Source organism: Rhinichthys klamathensis, unplaced genomic scaffold (genome assembly GCF_029890125.1).
Source record: "Rhinichthys klamathensis goyatoka isolate OS25496 unplaced genomic scaffold, OSU_Roscu_1.1 h1tg000134l_1, whole genome shotgun sequence".
NCBI classification, from domain to species: domain Eukaryota; kingdom Metazoa; phylum Chordata; class Actinopteri; order Cypriniformes; family Leuciscidae; genus Rhinichthys; species Rhinichthys klamathensis.
Genome location: NW_026606669.1, coordinates 1163252 through 1182103, shown reverse-complemented (window position 1 = coordinate 1182103; position 18852 = coordinate 1163252). Strand labels below are relative to the sequence as shown.

Below are 18852 nucleotides of genomic sequence, written 5' to 3'. Positions count from 1 at the left end.
TCTACCTTCTGATCACAAACTGCTGTCGATTACATCGAGTCGCTATAGTTACATAATAATCTTAAAGTCTCTTTAAGTGCGGCCTGTAGTCCTCTACTCTTCTAGCATCTTCTCATTAGGGAATAGTACTTTTACTTGCGCCCCCTGGTGGATAGGAGGCTGACTACTTCACAAGACATAAAGGAACTCCAGGGAAGAACTTTCCTGACTGGTCCAAAGCTCAGTCCACCACATCATGGATAGTCTAGAGTGATTCTCAGACCATTTTTCTGTGCAGATGATGTGTCCTTCTATGCTACAATGGACAAACGTCCCATCTCATTCCAATCACGCTTCACTCTTCTTCGACACAGAGCACAGTTTCAATTATATTAGTAATGCCACTGAAAGCATTTGTTGGTGAATAGTGGGCTGGGTGGCTGGATTGGTCCCTCACAGAAGTGTGCAAGTGCCTGATTTCTTATCATCATCTGAACCACCGGCTGATTCTTTCCGGTTGGGGTCGTTGAGCTCATCAAAGAGTCCTGTGTCTATCATCTCCTGTTGCCAGGCAATGGGCACAGCACCTGTGCTAAACTCCTTGAAGAATTTATCATCCTTCGCATCAAACTCAATACCCTTGATTTCAGAGAACTCAGCAATGTCACCTGTATCCTTTGCATAGACAACGTTGGGTTTGGGCACCCAGGGAGGATCGATAAGGCCGGCCTCCAAGCGAGCAAAGTTGATGGACTTGAACCACTCGTGTTTCCTTGGATCATCACCCCTGTGAAAATAGTACAAATAACAATTATACATCCTGACCATGTGGGAAAATGAGTTTGATGCATTTCATAATATTTCCTTCATGTTCAAGACAAATCAAAGCTTTTGGTCATTGTTACACTTGGCCCAAATGAAGAGATAAAACCTAGATAATCATCTTCGCCAAGTCATACAAATTTGCTACAATAGCTTTGACTGATAGGATACTAATGAAGTCCTACCCTTGTTATGACAGATTTCATACAGGTTAGGGTCCAAAAATCCTGCTTTAACACCTCTGATCACACTGAAGAATCAGGAGGTTAAGAGGGATAGAAGGACTTACTTGCAGCCAAGACGCTCATCAATCTTTTTCTTAAGAAACTGCTTGATGATGTCTATAGTGGCAGCGTCAAAGTTCTTGTGCTCAAACTTGGGTTCCTCATTGATGATGCGCCTCTGTACCTCCTCCTTCTCCACTTTCTCCTTCTTGGCATCAGGGCCTTTGAAGGGGGTGTAGCCAGCCACCATTTCATAGATACTGCAGCCCAGTGCCCACCAGTCCACTGATGTCCTGTATGGGATATCAGTGAGGATTTCAGGTGCCATATATGCACCCGTTCCAGCCTGTGAAAAGAGACTGGAACTTTAATATTTTTATTTCTTGTGTGGAAACTGGTTAGATAAGATGCTAAATGTTTCCTTTTTATGAAACTGTGAGGGTTTGTGTAGCAATGTTTTGCTATGAGGGTTTGTGTAGTTTGTTCATCAGATTAAGGACTGTAGTAGTAGAGCATTTTATGTAAGTATTAACCTATCTATTGCTCGTACCTCACTTCCTCTCTTTGCCAGAAAGAGGAAGCTTAATCTTAATCCTCTACTACCTGTCAGGTGTCATGTGCCGATCCACTGTGATGAAGCGGACTTATATAAGACAACCATTCTTAGGTTCAAATGGACATGTGCACCTTTTGTGTACAGACATGATTTCACAGCTATATGGCTAATTCAACACCAGAGCAACAGTAATTCTTCAGTTTACTTGCATGGCTCTAAGACTGATCACTATGTGCACTTAAAAAACCCCATTTAATGGGGTTTAAACCACAATAATAATTAAAACACAATCATATTAAAAAACTAAGATCGGCAAAATAGTTGTTTTTTGGCTAAATAATCGTATACAATGTTTTATCCTAGAGTAATGCTAAGTAGAAACTGTGTTGTATTCTTAAGACACTGGTAATTCATATGGCTTAGTCCAAGTGGAAAGCCCTCCTGAAATGCAAAGAACTATAACAAGACATAGTAATTGACAGGGTTAGTCTCAGTCAAGCTAAAATGTAATGATTACATGGAAAGATCATTGTGCTAGGTTAACATAATCAGTTTACCTAAGCCAGAATGACTTAGACCTTGAGACCACTGAAGATATAGTTTGTGCATATAGTGTAGTTACATTAAAGTTGTACAACCTCCAGAAGATAAAGGCTCTAATAACAGTCAATAAAATGTTCATTAAAGACATAAACGACTGCAAAGAGCAGTGATAACCACAGTCTTATAATAGTCAAAATATAAAACAAATATAAAATGCATCCCCCTCCCTCTGCTTTTGGCTGTCTGATCAGAGACAGATTTGTGTAATTCTTCCTAAGAGGATCAGGAGTGTAAAGCCAGCCAAACCCCCAGGGGTTCAGCTTGGGCTTCAACCTGCACTAAGGACTCAAGAAGGGCACTGGATAATAAGCTTAGGCTCACTGCATTAGAGTTTGTTCATTTTGACATTTGACATCAAAAATGAACAAGTCATCATGAGGGGCAGAGCTGAGTATGCAACCTCTTTTTGTCCACAAATGTGAGAAAAATATGAATGGGTGGCTTACACTACCACAAGCAAAAAACAAAATCAAAACAAAGGTAAAGTTCAGGAAAGACATGATGAAGTTAGTATATTCCTCATTATAATATTTATCATCGACAATGTATCTGTGCAAATCTAAACAGTCTTAACAGTGTTTAGATAACTACTTTCTAAAATGCCTTTAAACTCTGAAAATAGGTTAAAGGTTCGATTAACAGAACATTTTATTGGGAAATTTAATTGTTCAGATTTTTGTTACCTATGGCATAATTTCTTGAACGAGCTTTCAATTTACTTCCGCAAATCCCCGCTCAGACAAAAAACTCACTTGGTGTTTTATTCAATAGTCAAATTCAATAGTAAAAATTCTCCTGATGTTTGGATTTATCAGAAGCTTCCCAGTTGCTAATGATGTATTGTCATTTTGCCATCACTGATGCTGCACTATGTTAAAAGATTTCAGGTTATTTTGTATAACACTGTTTTATTGGCATGAGGTAGAGACCCAGTCGTGCTTTTGGGTAGAGGTGAAGCACTTGTGGGCCTTCTGTAGTCAAATTGTTGTGTCATAGAACCATTTTTAGCATAGTTTAGTTGGAAGCTATAGGAGAGTTTCAATGCAGAGAATATTGTGGACTAAATACTGACATAAATAGGGAAAATAAATACAATTTAATTAATTAAAATACATTTCAAGAAACCCCTCAGTCACAATTATCTGTGGCCCACAAATTGAAAAGTTAAAAAAGACAATGAGCCAAGGGTGCAGTTAAGGACACAGCAGCTAACTGATCCTTGTATTGCTTCTGCATGCTGTCTTTAGGTCTGTTTACAGGTGCAGCTGCACTAAGGGTGATGAAGATCACCAGGAATTATATAACAGATACAGAGCATCACGCTAACACAGGAGTAATCCAGTGTAAAAGACGAACAATCCGAGGTTGCTAACAGTGTTACTGAAAATCTTTAAAGTCCTGGTGGCTGAAGACTGCTTAACTTAGATTTGAACTAAACCAGTGGTCTCAAACTGTGCTCAGAGGACCACTAGGAGTCTGTAATGGAATCCAAGTGGTCCACATGTTGAATGGCTGTTTTCTCACTTCAACGATGTAGCTCAAAGTTTTGTGTCAGTCTTCGGTTCAACTTAGCTAGTGAATAGTCTATTTAGACTGTTTAGTTAAAAGTAGCAGTCTAATTTGTTTACTTTCTTTCTTTTTTAGTCTAATTTAAGATAGTGTAGTCTAATCCAGTCTTGTTTATTATAATATACAGTATATGTATGTATATATATCCACCTTCTGAAGAAGTTTGAGAAGCACTCTCCATACTTCCATTCTCATCTCACACAAGTGCTATCCGATGCCTTTACCCATACTAATCACAGCATAGAGATGATTAACTCACCTTTTGGGTAATGGTCTTTCCCTCAGGAATCTCCACAGCAAGACCAAGATCTGAAAGACGGCACTGGCCTTGGCTATCTAAGAGCACGTTCTCCGGCTTCATGTCACGGTACACAATGTCCATGGCATGCAATTGCAGGATCCCAGTTGTAATCTGAGCTGTATAATAGACGATTCGATCCATTTCGATACCCTTCTCACCAATGTTATAGATGTGATACTTGAGATCACCTCCATTCATCAAGCTCATGACCAGGCAGAGATGGGTTTTGGTGTCGTAAGCATATGCCAGGGTGACAATGAACAGGCTGTTGACCTTCTCCAAGATCTTCTTCTCCAGAAGGGCCATTTTCTCACCATGTTTCTTCTTGAGACGCTTCTTGCAGAGCTTCTTGCAAGCGTACATCTGGCCAGTGTTCTTTACCTGCACTGCACACACCTGAAAATGTAAATGTCAACATGGTCAAGTTTGAGAAACTACATCATAATATCTTTGATTCGAGACGTGTACCCATCATCTAAAATGTATGCTAATAGGTTGCACTTCATGAATAGAACCTACCTCTCCGAATCCACCCTTTCCGAGTGTCCTGAATTCGTAGAAGTACTTGTCTGTGATTGGCTGTTTCTCATACTCTTTCCACTGCAGAAACCTTTCGAAGAATTGGCTAGTCTGGTAATCTGTAAACGGTTTGCCTTTTAAGTATTCTTTGGTGACCTCCTTCACCTGTGCCATCACCTCCTCGAAATCTTTGTCAGTAACCGCCTTGCACTTGGTTGCTACATCTCCAGTCAGGAAGGTGAGGGAGCTCTTGGAACCATCTTTGCAGAACTTGTTGATGATATTTGTACGGGCCTTGTCTTTGGCAGCAGCCTCTGACAATTCCCAATCATACAGATCATCCAGAAATTCTGCAGCAGTGGAGCACTCTGGCCCCCCTTGTTCGAGGTACTGGCGGAACATCTTCTTACCTATAGGCTGCTTTTCGCAGAGGGACTCAAAGTCCATGTCCAGACTCGTCCTGAGTGCCGCACATTGTTCCGCCTTGGGGAGAGACAGACTTCGGCGACGTTTCTTCATCTCCTTGTCATCACCCCCTTGGGCTTTCAGGTAGGCCGTGTTGGCCACCAAATTATCAAGTCCCCCCATGTCACACATTTTGGCGGCTGTGTCAAGTTACTCGCCCAAGAGAAATGAAAGCTCCGCACACTGCTTTATCAGGCTAGAAGATGCTACTGCCAGTGGTCAGTGCGTTTGTGTGCTACTCGCTTTGAAGCCAAGGCGCGAATGAGCCACTAAGACGCATGCACCTGCAGACCAAGACACACTGACAACCCAGTAATTACTCATTTAGAATTAAATACCTGCAAGGGATTTTCACTTAAGTATATTTGTGTGGCCTATACTCAGCTACTATTCAAGGAAAGGAACTTATAAGAGGGTTCTCCCACTAAGAAGCTTTAGGGCTGACTATATTTAGGCAGATGCAGAGTGCTAGTCAACGAATGGCCATTGGGCTCTGTTGTCTAAACATAAATGGTGATACGATGAGAGGAGCAAAAAATGTGAGAGCTAACAGCTCAGCATGGTGTGTACAAAATGCTGAGGCTAGCAGGACGCACTAAAACTTTCTCCTGTTGTTTACAGACCATTGGCTAATGTGCTATAGCAGCACCAAATTCCAAAAAAGAGGCTAATGTCTATCTGCTGATACAATCAATCATATGATTTTGTATTATTTTACAACAGTATTATCACTCAGGGATTCGTCCTGAGCAATCACAATTTACCTGTGCTTACTGGTGTATCACCATGTTTCAGATAACTGTGCAAAATTGTAAGTAAGTGTGTTTTTTCTACTTTGTAAGAGCAAAACAAGATTTTGTTAATTATTGAGCATGTCTATTTATGCAGGATAAACAGATGAACAATCAGTACAATATAAATGCATATTATGATGTACTTTGTTTGAATGCAAGAAAAGGGTAGGCTAATAATAATCTTGATTCACAATTTCTGATGAATTTCCATCTCATTATTTGTCCAGTTTGTCCTGCTTATCTTGTGGTCTTGCAGGTCAATGCAGGTTATGATGATGTTTTGTTTAAATGACATTTGTAAGTTCAAACTTCTTACCCTCACGGGTTGCACTCTGCTGCACTGGCCTTATTTCTGCAGTGTGCCAGTCTCTCTTCGACCTGCTTTAATGAGCATTACCTTTCACATTAATTCCTTCATTGTACTGTGCTTTGAAATACTGAGAGCAGAGCACCGACTTAGGTGAGCATTTAAATTGGTTTAATTCCACAAACTGTCCCTCACATAATATCTTACACTAATTTGAAAATAAATATATAGAATAAAGTGAAGTGACGGAAATTGTCCTCTGCATTTAACCCATCCAAGTTAGCGTACACACATTAGGAGCAGTGAACACACACACACACACACACACAAATACACACTGCAAACCATGGACACACACACCCAGAGCAGTGGGCAGCCATTTTTGCCCAGGGAGCGATTGGGTGTTTGTTGCTTAAGCCAAGGGCACCTCAGTCATTTCCTGCCAGTATTGAGCAATCAAACCCGCAACCTTCAGGTTACCAGTCTGACTCTCTAACCATTAGGCCATGACTGCCCTCAATACAAAAAATTCTAATATAAAAATAAAACATATAATATAAAATATAAATTTTAATATATATATATAGTTTTTATTATTATAAATTACGTTAAAGCTGCAGTCCGCAGTTTTTCCTCTTTGTCGCAATCTCTGTTCAAAATCTGCAATTGCAGTTATTCGCGGAATTATCAACTTTTCGTGAGTTGTACTTCGACACGGCACAGCGCGGATGAACACAATGTCTGAGGAGACTGTGAGGCTGTCAGTCACCACGCCGGTGTGGATACTGGCATTCAGAATCACAGATTATTCTTTTTGGAAGTATGACCAACATAAGAATTTTCACCGGAAAATGTCATCTGAACAAGTAAGAAACATCCACTTTTGTTCTGGTTCTGACATTGCAGTAAATCGCGCTGATTAAATCTAACAATCGCTTATCATATCACGCAAAACCGTGCAAATTATACTTTGTTCTCAAATTGTTAATGTTAACAACGTCAGCATTGCGTGACTACATGTAATGTCCTTCCGATATTATCCTTGTTTCCGCATGGTCCGGTTGCAGTCTCTTTTTTTCTGTAGCCACTCCGAAGTCCGAACAAAGTCTTTTGCATTTTACAACGGGTGAATCTCTAGTCGTCACTGGTGATTGTCATTTGAACCTTTTTGGATCCGTCATCAAATTGATAAGTTTAATTATATCAAGTGCTGTGAGAAAAGGCTATAAATCTCCACCTCCAGCATCCTCACACGCAATATAGCCTACTAGCCGAGACTCCTTCTTTATGTGTACAGATGTGACGTAATGACGCAAAGACATGCTCGAATCTCCCGCGGAAATCCACCAGTACTGGAATTAAAAACATTATTACAAGCTTACCGTTTTGAATCGAGCTAAGGCAAGCAGATAGTTTTGAACACTGGCTGGTTATGTTTTTTCTCAAATATGTATTTTGGATCATTTTTAACCCCCAAAAAGCTACGGACTGCAGCTTTAAGTCACATATATATATATATATATATATATATATATATATATATATATATATATATATATATATATATATATTGCTTTATGTAATTTATCATAGATATAAAAATTTTATAATAAATCATTAAAAAAAGATTGAAACAAGATACAGTATACACAAAAAGCATTAATATATTATGCAAAGCAAAATGCAAGTCTCATGGAACATGATGGACCGCATTGGTTACAGTTCTGCCATCTTGACATGGATTTTGTATGCTCCAGGGGTCACGTAGTAACAGGAATTACACAATTCTCCTACTGTTTGAGAGAGATCTCTGTATCTAAGGCTGTGCGCATCAGTATAAGCTAATTCAGTCCGCTAAAGCTAAGCTAATATGAGTTAATCCATACCAAAAGTGTCTTATGCTTCTAAAACAGTGGGAGTAGGGGGTCTCATTCATACACTAAGACGTTAAAGCTGCTCAATCAAACTTTCTAGGTAATGTTGAACATCAGCCATATGCAGTTAAAGGGTTAGTTCACCCAAAAATATAAGTTTTGTCATCACCCTCAAGATGTTCCAACCCTGTATGACTTTTGTCTTCTGCTGAACACAAAAGATATTTTGAAGAAGGACGGCATAAACAGTTGATGGTCCCTCTGACTTCCTGGATAGTAAGTTAATGGGGCCTGTAAACTGTTTGGTTACCGACATTCTTCAAAATATCTTCTTTTGTGTTCAGCAGAATAAAGAAATTCATACAGGTTTGGAACAACTTGATGCAAATGATGGCAGAATTTTCATGTTTAATTTCCGTCCTGTTGAATGACAATTCGAAGCCACAGAGCACTATGTTCTACACTTCCCTTTAAGAGGACGGAAGATGTATTTGTAGCTGAAAAGGCTTCAAAATCAGTGTGGGAAAATAAAACATTCTTTTTCCTTTTAGGCTGTTATGTTGCAGTCTGGAAAACCACAGGAAAAACAATTGTATAGGTACACCTACATATTATATTATGTATACTGCACAAACATAAAAGTCTGTTTATGAAGAAGCAGGTAAAGGACGAGTAGGCTACATATCTGTACGCATGGTCAAATGGTAACTCTGCACATATTCGCTCTTTAGATTTGACACAGCTAGGCAGTCATCTCTGTCCTTCATGGCAGTAGAATCGCCTTGTCTCACCTGGAGATCGCCTTCTCTTTCAAGAGAGGATTACGGAGGTGGTGGAGGGAGAGAACAGACTAACAATCCTCCTTCTGCTTTTAGCCCACAGACACAAAGTAGCTACTGAGCAGATCAGCGGGTCAGTCAAAGAAATGGCAAGATACAACAGAAACAAGAGTCAATTTACATATAATACCTGATATCGGACAGGCTGGTATGCTATATATTGAAATGTTTATTTTCACCACAACAGACAAAATATATCAAGAACAGCACATTTACGGTGTCCACTGCATGTCTACTATAATAATTAGTCCTTTGCTTTTGTGACAATATACAGACAGACAACAAATTTGGCTACTGGACGTCGTCTAAAATGAGGAGGCTACAGTCCACTTAGAGCTCATGCTAAAAAGTCAAATCAGAACCATCAGTCCCAATGTCTTATAGCATCATGCCACAAGTGACACTGACCTCTAGTGGATTACTGACATTATTCCATAATCATTGTGAACTGGTAAGAAACATTAAAATGGTGGCAAGAACTTTGACTGAGAAACACATGAAAATAAACTAAACATCTCAGATGGACAGAGAACTGAGCAACAGTACAGGAGCAACAAGGGCTGAAGGCCTCTCAGCATAAAGTCAATGAACCTTTTTTACTTTTTCATAAATTGATTTATTTTATAGGCCTAATTGGTTAACGTCGGACTCGGGATGAAACGGAGGTTGCTATTGCCATTTCTCTCTATTTGTGACATATAGGGTGAATTCAGGTAAAGTGGGCCGAGCGCGAATCTCCCTCGCTCATCGGTTCGAAGTAGGCTTGTCAAATAGCAAAGTACAACGATACAACGGTGTTATTATGGGACAACTAATTTGTCGTCCAAGGAAAGCGTCAGATAGGGGAGAGTGTAGGCTACACGAACAACCCTGTAGGCCTACTTAAATTTAATCCCATCACGGAGGAGAATCATCCTCCTCGGCATGATGAGATAGATGATGGTGAATTATGTGCATTAATTAAACAAACAAATCCAGCATTTTGCAAACAAACTCGATCTTTGCGAAGGAAAACTCGACTCGCAAATAAACAGAAAGCAATGTGCAAATAAAAAGGTCAATTTGAGCGAAAACGCAGTGAAGTAACCAATTGTGTTTTACAAATATAAATAAATGAGCCTAGATAATATTTCACAAATAAATACAAACCATCCTACAAATTGCATGTAACCTTAGAACAATGCATATCTGTCTGTAACGATTGTGAGACACGTGGCTTATTATGAGATCTCTTGGCTCGATTTTCTCACAAATGTGTCCAGGCAGATTTTCTTAAATTAAAGAATTTTAGCGCCATCTGCTGTCTTAGAAGAGGAAGTTGCTCAACTGCATTTGTGATCAAATCTGCCTGGAGGCCCTGGACACATTTGTGAGAAAATCGAGCCAAGAGATCTCATAAAAAGGCACGTCTCACAATCTTACAGACAGATATGCATTTGTCAAAAAAATCACTTCGCTATTTGCATCTAGATTACACAAGTTTTGAATAATGTATGATTCTTCAATTAGGGTGATTTCATTTCACTTTTTTATATGTTGTCACACACACACACACACACACACACACACACACACACACACACACACACACACACACACACACACACACACACACACACACACACACACACACACACACACACACACACACACACACACACACACACACACACACACACACACACACACACACACACACACACACACACACACACATGTTGGGATTAAATGTTTTATGGGGATTTTCCATAGACATAATGATTTTTATACTGTACAAACTGTATTCTACTATCCCCCTATACCAGCCATACCCCTAAACCTAGCCATCACACAAAACTTTCTGCGTTTTTAGATAAAAAAAAAAAAAAAAAACATCACTTGTTTGCTATACCGATTTATAATCTGTTTTCCTCATTGGGACCAACAAAATGTCCCCACAAGGACAAGGATTTCGGGTATTGCCATCTTTGTGGGGACATTCTGCCACATGCTGAGTTTCTATGTTTCAGGGACCCTCACAGAAAACTTTATTTTTACATTTTCAAAACAAACGAACAAAAAACATAATTTAGTATGATTTATTAGCTGTTTTCCTCGGGGGTACCGAAAATGTGTCCAAGATCAACAATAATTGTCATTAACACACCAAGCATTTTAGAGTGATGACAGTTTAAAGATCAGAAATGAAATTCATTTGAAGATTTTTGATCTGAGCATGACGTGAGGATGGATTTTTCTTAGCTGTCCTGGCTGACCACCGATAGAGCAGTTAGGGCACGCATGTGGCGTCACCATCGGAGTGCCAGCATTGGTTTTCAGCGTGAATGCCGCGAAAAACGCACAAAACACATCTAAAACGGGATGGATGCTATCCAACAGCCCAGGACCAGTACGACCTCGCAAACAATGACTAGTCCAGATTTGTTGTGTCACAAGGTTAGATGTTAATCAAAGAAGGAATGGGTAAATATAGCATGTGTACAGTTTAAGGTAATAATCCAATTCATATGCCTTTACATGCTTTCTAGTGTGTTGATAAAGCTTATACATGTTTTTTTTTCCAGGCCACTGCACAAGACATGGAGAAAAGAAGAAAATGGCCACCCATTTGTTTAATCTATTCAGTGAGCTTTGTGTTTGGGAGGCTGACATGAGTGGCCTTTCCATCGCTTCACATAGGCCTTAACTTGCTTACGGATGTTTAAATATTGTAAATAGTTGTACACTTTTTATACCATACCTGCACTTACACAGTGCCTATACACTGGACGCAACAGTTGACGCTGTCTACACTGGATGCGACAAAGTTACTGTTGCAAATCCATTTGTTCTTCTTGTCAGAAGTAGCGTGAGCGCTTGGAGTATGTCAGAAATAGAACGGGGCATCAGTTTATTGCCAGGAATTTGCTGTGTCGTGTCGTGCTGCATCCAGTGTAGACAGCATCAATGATTAAAGTGTGTTCTATTTGCTTTTGTCGCATCGCTCGTGTCTGGTATATACACAGTGTTAGGCCTTTTACTGGTGATATTACTTGCTTAGGGATGTTTAAATATAATTGTAACAAAGTTTGTTGCTAAGGGAAGAACAGCTCTATTTTTATTAACTAACATTAACAAAGATTAACAAATACATGTCCTTTTAAAAAAATCAGCATATTGTGATAAAGTTAATTATTTTCCATAATGTAATGATAAAAATTAAACTTTCATATATTTTAGATTCATTGCACACCAACTGAAATATTTCAGGTCTTTTATTGTTTTAATACTGATGATTTTGGCATACAGCTCATGAAAACCCAAAATTCCTATCTCAAAAAATTAGCATATCATGAAAAGGGTCTCTAAACGAGCTATTAACCTAATCATCTGAATCAACTAATTAACTCTAAACACCTGCAAAAGATTCCTGAGGCTTTTAAAAACTCCCAGCCTGTTTCATTACTCAAAACTGCAATCATGGGTAAGACTGCCGACCTGACTGCTGTCCAGAAGGCCATCATTGACACCCTCAAGCAAGAGGGTAAGACAGAAAGAAATTTCTGAACAAATAGGCTGTTCCTAGAGTGCTGTATCAAGGCACCTCAGTGGGAAGTCTGTGGGAAGGAAAAAGTGTGGCAAAAATCACTGCACAACGAGAAGAGGTGACCGGACCCTGAGGAAGATTGTGGAGAAGGAGAGATTCCAGAGCTTGGGGGACCTGTGGAAGCAGTGGACTGAGTCTGGAGTAGAAACATCCAGAGCCACCGTGCACAGGCGTGTGCAGGAAATGGACTACAGGTGCCGCATTCCCCAGGTCAAGCCACTTTTGAACCAGAAACAGCGGCAGAAGCGCCTGACCTGGGCTACAGAGAAGCAGCACTGGACTGTTGCTCAGTTTTGCATGTCATTCGGAAATCAAGGTGCCAGAGTCTGGAGGAAGACTGGGGAGAAGGAAATGCCAAAATGCCTGAAGTCCAGTGTCAAGTACCCACAGTGAGAGATAGTCTGGGGTGCCATGTCAGCTGCTGGTGTTGGTGCACTGTGTTTTATCAAGGACAGGGTCAATGCAGCTAGCTATCAGGAGATTTTGGAGCACTTCATTCTTCCATCTGCTGAAAAGCTTTATGGAGATGAAGATTTCATTTTTCAGCACGACCTGGCACCTGCTCACAGTGCCAAAACCACTGGTAAATGGTTTACTGACCATGGTATTACTGTGCTCAATTGGCCTGCCAGCTCTCCTGACCTGAACCCCATAGAGAATCTGTGGGATATTGTGAAGAGAAAGTTGAGAGACGCAAGACCCAACACTCTGGATGAGCTTAAGGCCGCTATCGAAGCATCCTGGGCCTCCATAACACCTCAGCAGTGCCACAGGCTGATTGCCTCCATGCCACGCCGCATTGAAGCAGTCATTTCTGCAAAAGGATTCCCGACCAAGTATTGACTATTGAGTGCATAACTGAACATAATTATTTGAAGGTTGACTTTTTTTTTGTATTAAAAACACTTATTTTATTGGTCGGATGAAATATGCTAATTTTTTGAGACAGGAATTTGGGGTTTTCATGAGCTGGATGCCAAAATCATCAGTATTAAAACAATAAAAGACCTGAAATATTTCAGTTGGTGTGCAATGAATCTAAAATATATGAAAGTTGAATTTTTATCATTACATTATAGAAAACAAGAACTTTATCACAATATGCTAATTTTTTTAGAAGGACCTGTACACTAACAAATGGATTGCTCATGGTTAGTTCATGTTAGTTAATACATTAACTAATGTTAACTATACAACCTTATTGTAAAGTGTTACCAATGTATTTTTAATTATATGAAAACAATTCATTATATTCATACACTGACTTCCCATCACCTATCACGTTTCCCAGGTGGACTGCATTTGAGGCATGAAATGCTAATGTGGTTCTATTGACGGCTACAAAGCTTAGTCTGATGCGATGCACCTGGTGTTAAATATTGAGGGAGGCTTGGTGAGGAATAGACACATATACTTAAAAAACACACACAGAGGTGTTGTGACAATAAAACACAGGTGCTTTTATTTCTTTTTGTATCTGGGTCAGATCACCATTTATGGAGATGCAACAGTCAGCCATGGATCACTTACAGTCAGAGCATTTAGACAAAGCATCTGAAACCACACTCCTGTGAAAAAGAAGACGCCTTGCAAGAAATTAAAGTTTTATACTTTCTTCTTATTAACTATATTTTATTTATCTAAAATATTTTATAGTTAGCTATTATATAATTTAATATTAAACGCACAAGTCTCCCGAGTACACCTGAAATGTTTAGAGGTGTCTTTCCAAGTTCTGCTGTTGAGACATACATAATAATGGCATTTGATAATGATAATTAACACCGACAAAACCTAATGGTTGGAAAATTACTATATCTCAAATCACATGCCTTATGTCAAGTCACAATGCCTGACTTATTATGGCCACATTATTAATAAATCTACAAAATGTTGTTCATGGCAGATGCTTTGTGGCTGTACCGACATTATTCAGTAATCAGACATCAGTATTTATATTGTGCAGAGGTTGAAGGGTTTATGGGTATAAAGTTTTTATAAATGAGGTAAGATCAGAGATTACATTAAAAATACAAAATATTGATAAAACATTTCAATAACTTCAAATTTCAAATCATAGAAATCACCTGATGTCAGTCACGTCACGATCATGTAAACTTGCATTTAAAATGTAGCACATATCCTATTATATTAAATAGGGATCATACATGAATAACTGAACTGAATAGCATATCACAATATGTCATGTCTAAATAATGTTTTTAGGGCAAGTTCAATATCGAATAAGCTGAAAACATTTTTTTTAATGTAAAGATTTGGGTCTTAACTTTGTCTGAAAGCAGCCATTACAGGGACTGGATTCACTGGAATGCAAAAAGAGAAAACAGAACAGTGATTGACTGAATGTGTTGTTTTCAATGACAAAGTAAAGAGGACCAGAGACTTGTTAATATACACAATACTGACATGCTGAGAATTGCAGATGCAGAGGCTAGTCAAGCTTGAATGTTGTTGTGTCCATTATCTTTATGGACTTTATGGACCCTTTTCACATGGGATGACGCATTTCCACAAGTTTTTCATGTTTTCATTTGATTTGATTTCTACTTTTGTGTTATATTACCTTGGAAGTAAATTATAGTGATGTCTTGCCATGCTGAACAATGCCGTGTTAAACAGAAAGTGATTACTCAAGATCAAAGTGGCACCATTAGACAATCATTTCAAGTTTTTGTCCACTCTCACTAAATATGTTCAAAGAAAGCATCAATTACAATTACATGCACGACAGGCTATTTTTGTAATGCAACCATGCCATGAATAGCTAGCCTACTTTATATGAGTACAAAATAATTAAATTAAATGATATCACTTATACTAATTAAATCATTTGTGTATATTTCAGAATGCACTAAATAAAACAATCAAAACATGCATCAACACTTTAAAACCAGGCTTTAATCAACTTACTTTTACAGCATACATTATTAGTTTATTATTAACAGTTATTTTTTTTTTTTTACATTAAACCTTAACATCTGTTTATATATTACAATGGTAACTTAACATATTCATACTAAAAGCCAACAAACTGTTGAAATATGGCACTATTAGAGGGAACAGCCATTTGGGTGTCCGAAACCATCAACCGTTATTGAGTGCACTTATTCAATATCACTCGCATTCAATCCCACTACTGGAACTGTGTTCTAGAAATAAAATTGATATTGATATGAGGGCAGGCAGGCATAGGTTCAGAGGCATAAGGTACTGTAAGTATTACATACAACAATGCAGCAATAATAAAACAATGCATCGACATTTACTTTTTACTTTTGATACTTAAGCACTTTTAAAAACGATTACTTCTGTACTTTTACTTAAGTAAAAATCTTTACAACTTTCAACTTTACAACTTTTACTTGTACAGAGTTATATTTGACCAGTAGTATCTGTACTTTCACTCAAGTAAGGAAGTTGTGTATTTTGTCCACCTCTGCTCCTGAGGATGTGTCATCTAATCTGCAGATGTGCAAATGATAAGACTGCAAACTTACCTAAAGACAAACCAAAAAGAGGTTTGTTGGCTGATTTATTAATAGCCTTAATGAATCAGTGAAAAAAAACATTAGATTCAGATGAATAGACAAAATTACACATTATGGCAAAAATAGATAACATTTCTCACAAAACCACCTACATTTGGCCCTTCAAAGTCATATTCATGATTATGAAGTTCAAAATGAAGGTTTCATAGGATGAAGGTTTACATTTTCATAAAAAAACCTTCAAAGTGTCAACATGTATATACTACATTAAAAGAAGACTTTTATGCTCACTGAAAAAGACTGCATTTATTTGATTAAACATAGTTAACACATTCATATTATGAAATATTATAACATTTTAAAATAACTTCCATTTTAATATATTTTAAAATGTAATTTCCTGTGATGACAATCACTCCTGTCATTACTCCTGTCTTCAGTGTCACATGAATCTTCAGAAATCATTTATCATCGAAAACGGCTGTGCTGCTTCATATCTTTTTGGAAACCGTGATTTGTCAGTGTTATTTGATGAATAGAAAGTTCAGAAGAATAGCATTTTTCATAACAATGTAAAAGTCTTTGCTGTCACTTTTGATCAATTGAATGCCTCCTTGCTGAATAAAAGAGATACGAATCTTACTGACCCCAACATTTTGATGTTGTTTCATTTTTTTATTCTCTATCTGGGATTAAAAAAAGAGACCTGAATAAATCAGTTCCCTATTCTGTGTTTTAAAATAGAGTCACTGTCTCAAGGACTTTGACTTTGTTTCCCTTGACCAACTTGTTTTTAACTTACAAAGTTAACTCTATGAAGCCTGACCTCTCTTTCTCACCCTCACATTCTGTGATAATGGCAGATGGGGTGACGGTGGCCATGCAGGTGGAGGTGTTAGTCTCAATACTGGCTCCGGTCTCTGCACTGGTCATGGTCCCAGTGCTGATGGTATCCATGCTGTCATTGTACCTAAAGCCACAACAGTTTCCCCGGAACAAAGGCAGGAAATGTAGCATCTCCTCGTGGAGCTCTTTGCAGCGCAGGCCGAACACCACAGGGCTCAGTGACTGTGCAAAACTGAAGACGACAAAAATGGCCAGCGCCACAGGGAGCGTCTCCTGATGCCGGGAGATGATGATGATGGAGGGCAGGAGATGCAGGCTTATCTGCAGGCTGTGGATGAGAATGGTGCGGCGGCCTTTACTGTTGGATCGCGTGAAATGGCCAGCACGCCTACCTTCCAGGTAAATCGCCACATAGCTTACAATGATGAGCAGCACCAGCAATAACAGCAACGCTAAAGCGCTGGCAATGCAAGCTGTGCCTTCCAAAGCTGTAGAGCACTCAGTATCCAGCCCAATTACGTGGTCCCACGGAGAGTACGCACAAGCTAGGACGGTGAAGACTACGGGGTTGAGCAGGGCGAGAACGCAAGCCACCAGCATGACCCAGCGGTGGAAGCGCTGGACCAGAAAGGGGTAACGGAGTGGCATGCAAATAGACAGACAGGAGCTGACGGACATCAGCGTGAGGGTGATCATCAAACCTCGTGCCATCACCACCTGCAGGTCGAAGAGGATCCAACAAGTGATTCGGGAAACAGGCCAACGCAGGCTGCGGAGACCGTGCACGGCTGCGCCCATGATGTTGAAGCCGGACACACAGACGCAGTGCTGACACAACAGGACGTAACGAGGGTTTTGACGCAGCTCCTGGTTGTGCCGCACCGTTGCTATAATGAGGGAGGCGAAGAGACCAGTGACAGTGAAAGCTCCAAAGTGGACAGATGCTTTCACAGTCTCCAAAAGCCTATTGTTTTCTGCTAGACCGGGGCTAGTGAGCCCTCGGGAAAGAAGAAAAGACAAAAAACTCTGTCAAATGGAGAATGAGAATGTGAAGTCATATAAAAAACATTTAATATAAAATACAACAGGCTTTTCTGGTGGGTCTAGAGGAGCAGATGATCATGTTGTATTGAAGAAAACACTACAGAAATCGGACAAATACACATTTACGGACTACATATTGTGGTGTGAAAAAACAAGAAATCCACTCACCTGTTTGATTGCTGGTGTTGGCCATTTTTGGTCTTTCACTTGTTCAAAATTCACATCCAAGTAAATCACATTCAATCTCAGAATCACCACCTGCCTCGCTTAATCAGCTAGTTTGGATCAAAAAAGAACAATTTTGCTTTTCAGTGGCCTTTCCTGTGGTCTTTGTCAAGCTTGTTTTACAGATACAAATTGCTTGAGTGATTCTCACCTGCAGCCAGCGGTCTAGTCACAGCATCTCAGGTTTCTAACATCCCTCCCATGCATGTTTTTTTTTCCCTGTGTTTGACACAATGCCATGCAACAGTAATCTACTGAGCGCACAAGAGGTGGGTTTTAACCACATGCTCATAAATAACTTGTCTCATTACCTCTAGCATACGTTATTTAAAACGATGAACCAGAGCTGACATGATAATTTGGCACTTTTCCTGTGACTTCTTCAATGTTAGTGGTGTTGACAGGTTTAATGAATTACCATGGTTGTAATGTTATGGGTAAAAGGAATCCATGCAGCAAGAGCTGTGAAAATAATTGGATTGGATTTTTTTTTTCTTAAGAAGCTGGGCTAAATAGTATTTTTATTCCAGTGTTTTTACTAAATAAATGAATGAAGATTTAGGGTGGAAAAATACCAGAAATATTTTATTATAGAAATGCAATATTTATTTTTAGACTGTTTTTGCAATAACAATTTGTACATTAGGCTCCTCGGCACAAAAATTGGCATCTGAACAGGAAATAGTTGGGAGTTATTAGTTATGTCTGTTAAGAAAACTCACATGCTGGTCAAATCTCTTTGTATTCAAATAAAATAACTCCAAATAATGTAATAATTATGCCAGACAAT

At 39.1% G+C, this 18852-nt stretch overlaps 2 protein-coding genes across 2 annotated transcripts; both read right to left on the bottom strand.

Annotated features, from left to right (window-relative positions):
• Nucleotides 1-384: 384 nt before the first annotated feature.
• grk7a (G protein-coupled receptor kinase 7a) lies at nt 385-5354 on the bottom strand. The gene is made up of 4 exons (XM_056257022.1): nt 4574-5354; nt 4013-4450; nt 1091-1371; nt 385-766 (listed from the first exon to the last, which is right to left on the bottom strand). Exons 1-4 carry the CDS (start codon nt 5168-5170, stop codon nt 433-435), a joined length of 1650 nt encoding a protein of 549 aa, XP_056112997.1. The 5' UTR covers nt 5171-5354; the 3' UTR covers nt 385-432.
• An 11374-nt stretch (nt 5355-16728) lies between these two features.
• Nucleotides 16729-18030, bottom strand: LOC130089610 (olfactory receptor 2T2). The gene is made up of 3 exons (XM_056257024.1): nt 18006-18030; nt 17877-17896; nt 16729-17819 (listed from the first exon to the last, which is right to left on the bottom strand). Exons 1-3 carry the CDS (start codon nt 18028-18030, stop codon nt 16746-16748), a joined length of 1119 nt encoding a protein of 372 aa, XP_056112999.1. The 3' UTR covers nt 16729-16745.
• Between the last annotated feature and the right edge of the window lie 822 nt (nt 18031-18852).

What these genes read in the sequence shown, in the direction of transcription:
- LOC130089610 (XM_056257024.1), bottom strand. Translation starts at nt 18,030, where the DNA reads ATGGCCAACACCAGCAATCAAACAG. An exon ending in CAACACCAGCAATCAAACAG is followed by an intron (nt 17,897 to 18,005) that starts GTGAGTGGATTT and finishes CTGCTCCTCTAG; the next exon opens with ACCCACCAGAAAAGCCTGTT. An exon ending in ACCCACCAGAAAAGCCTGTT is followed by an intron (nt 17,820 to 17,876) that starts GTATTTTATATT and finishes TCCATTTGACAG; the next exon opens with AGTTTTTTGTCTTTTCTTCT.
- grk7a (XM_056257022.1), bottom strand. Translation starts at nt 5,170, where the DNA reads ATGTGTGACATGGGGGGACTTGATAATTTGGTGGCCAACACGGCCTAC. An exon ending in GAAAGACCATTACCCAAAAG is followed by an intron (nt 1,372 to 4,012) that starts GTGAGTTAATCA and finishes CTCTTTTCACAG; the next exon opens with GCTGGAACGGGTGCATATAT. An exon ending in GATGAGCGTCTTGGCTGCAA is followed by an intron (nt 767 to 1,090) that starts GTAAGTCCTTCT and finishes CTATTTTCACAG; the next exon opens with GGGTGATGATCCAAGGAAAC.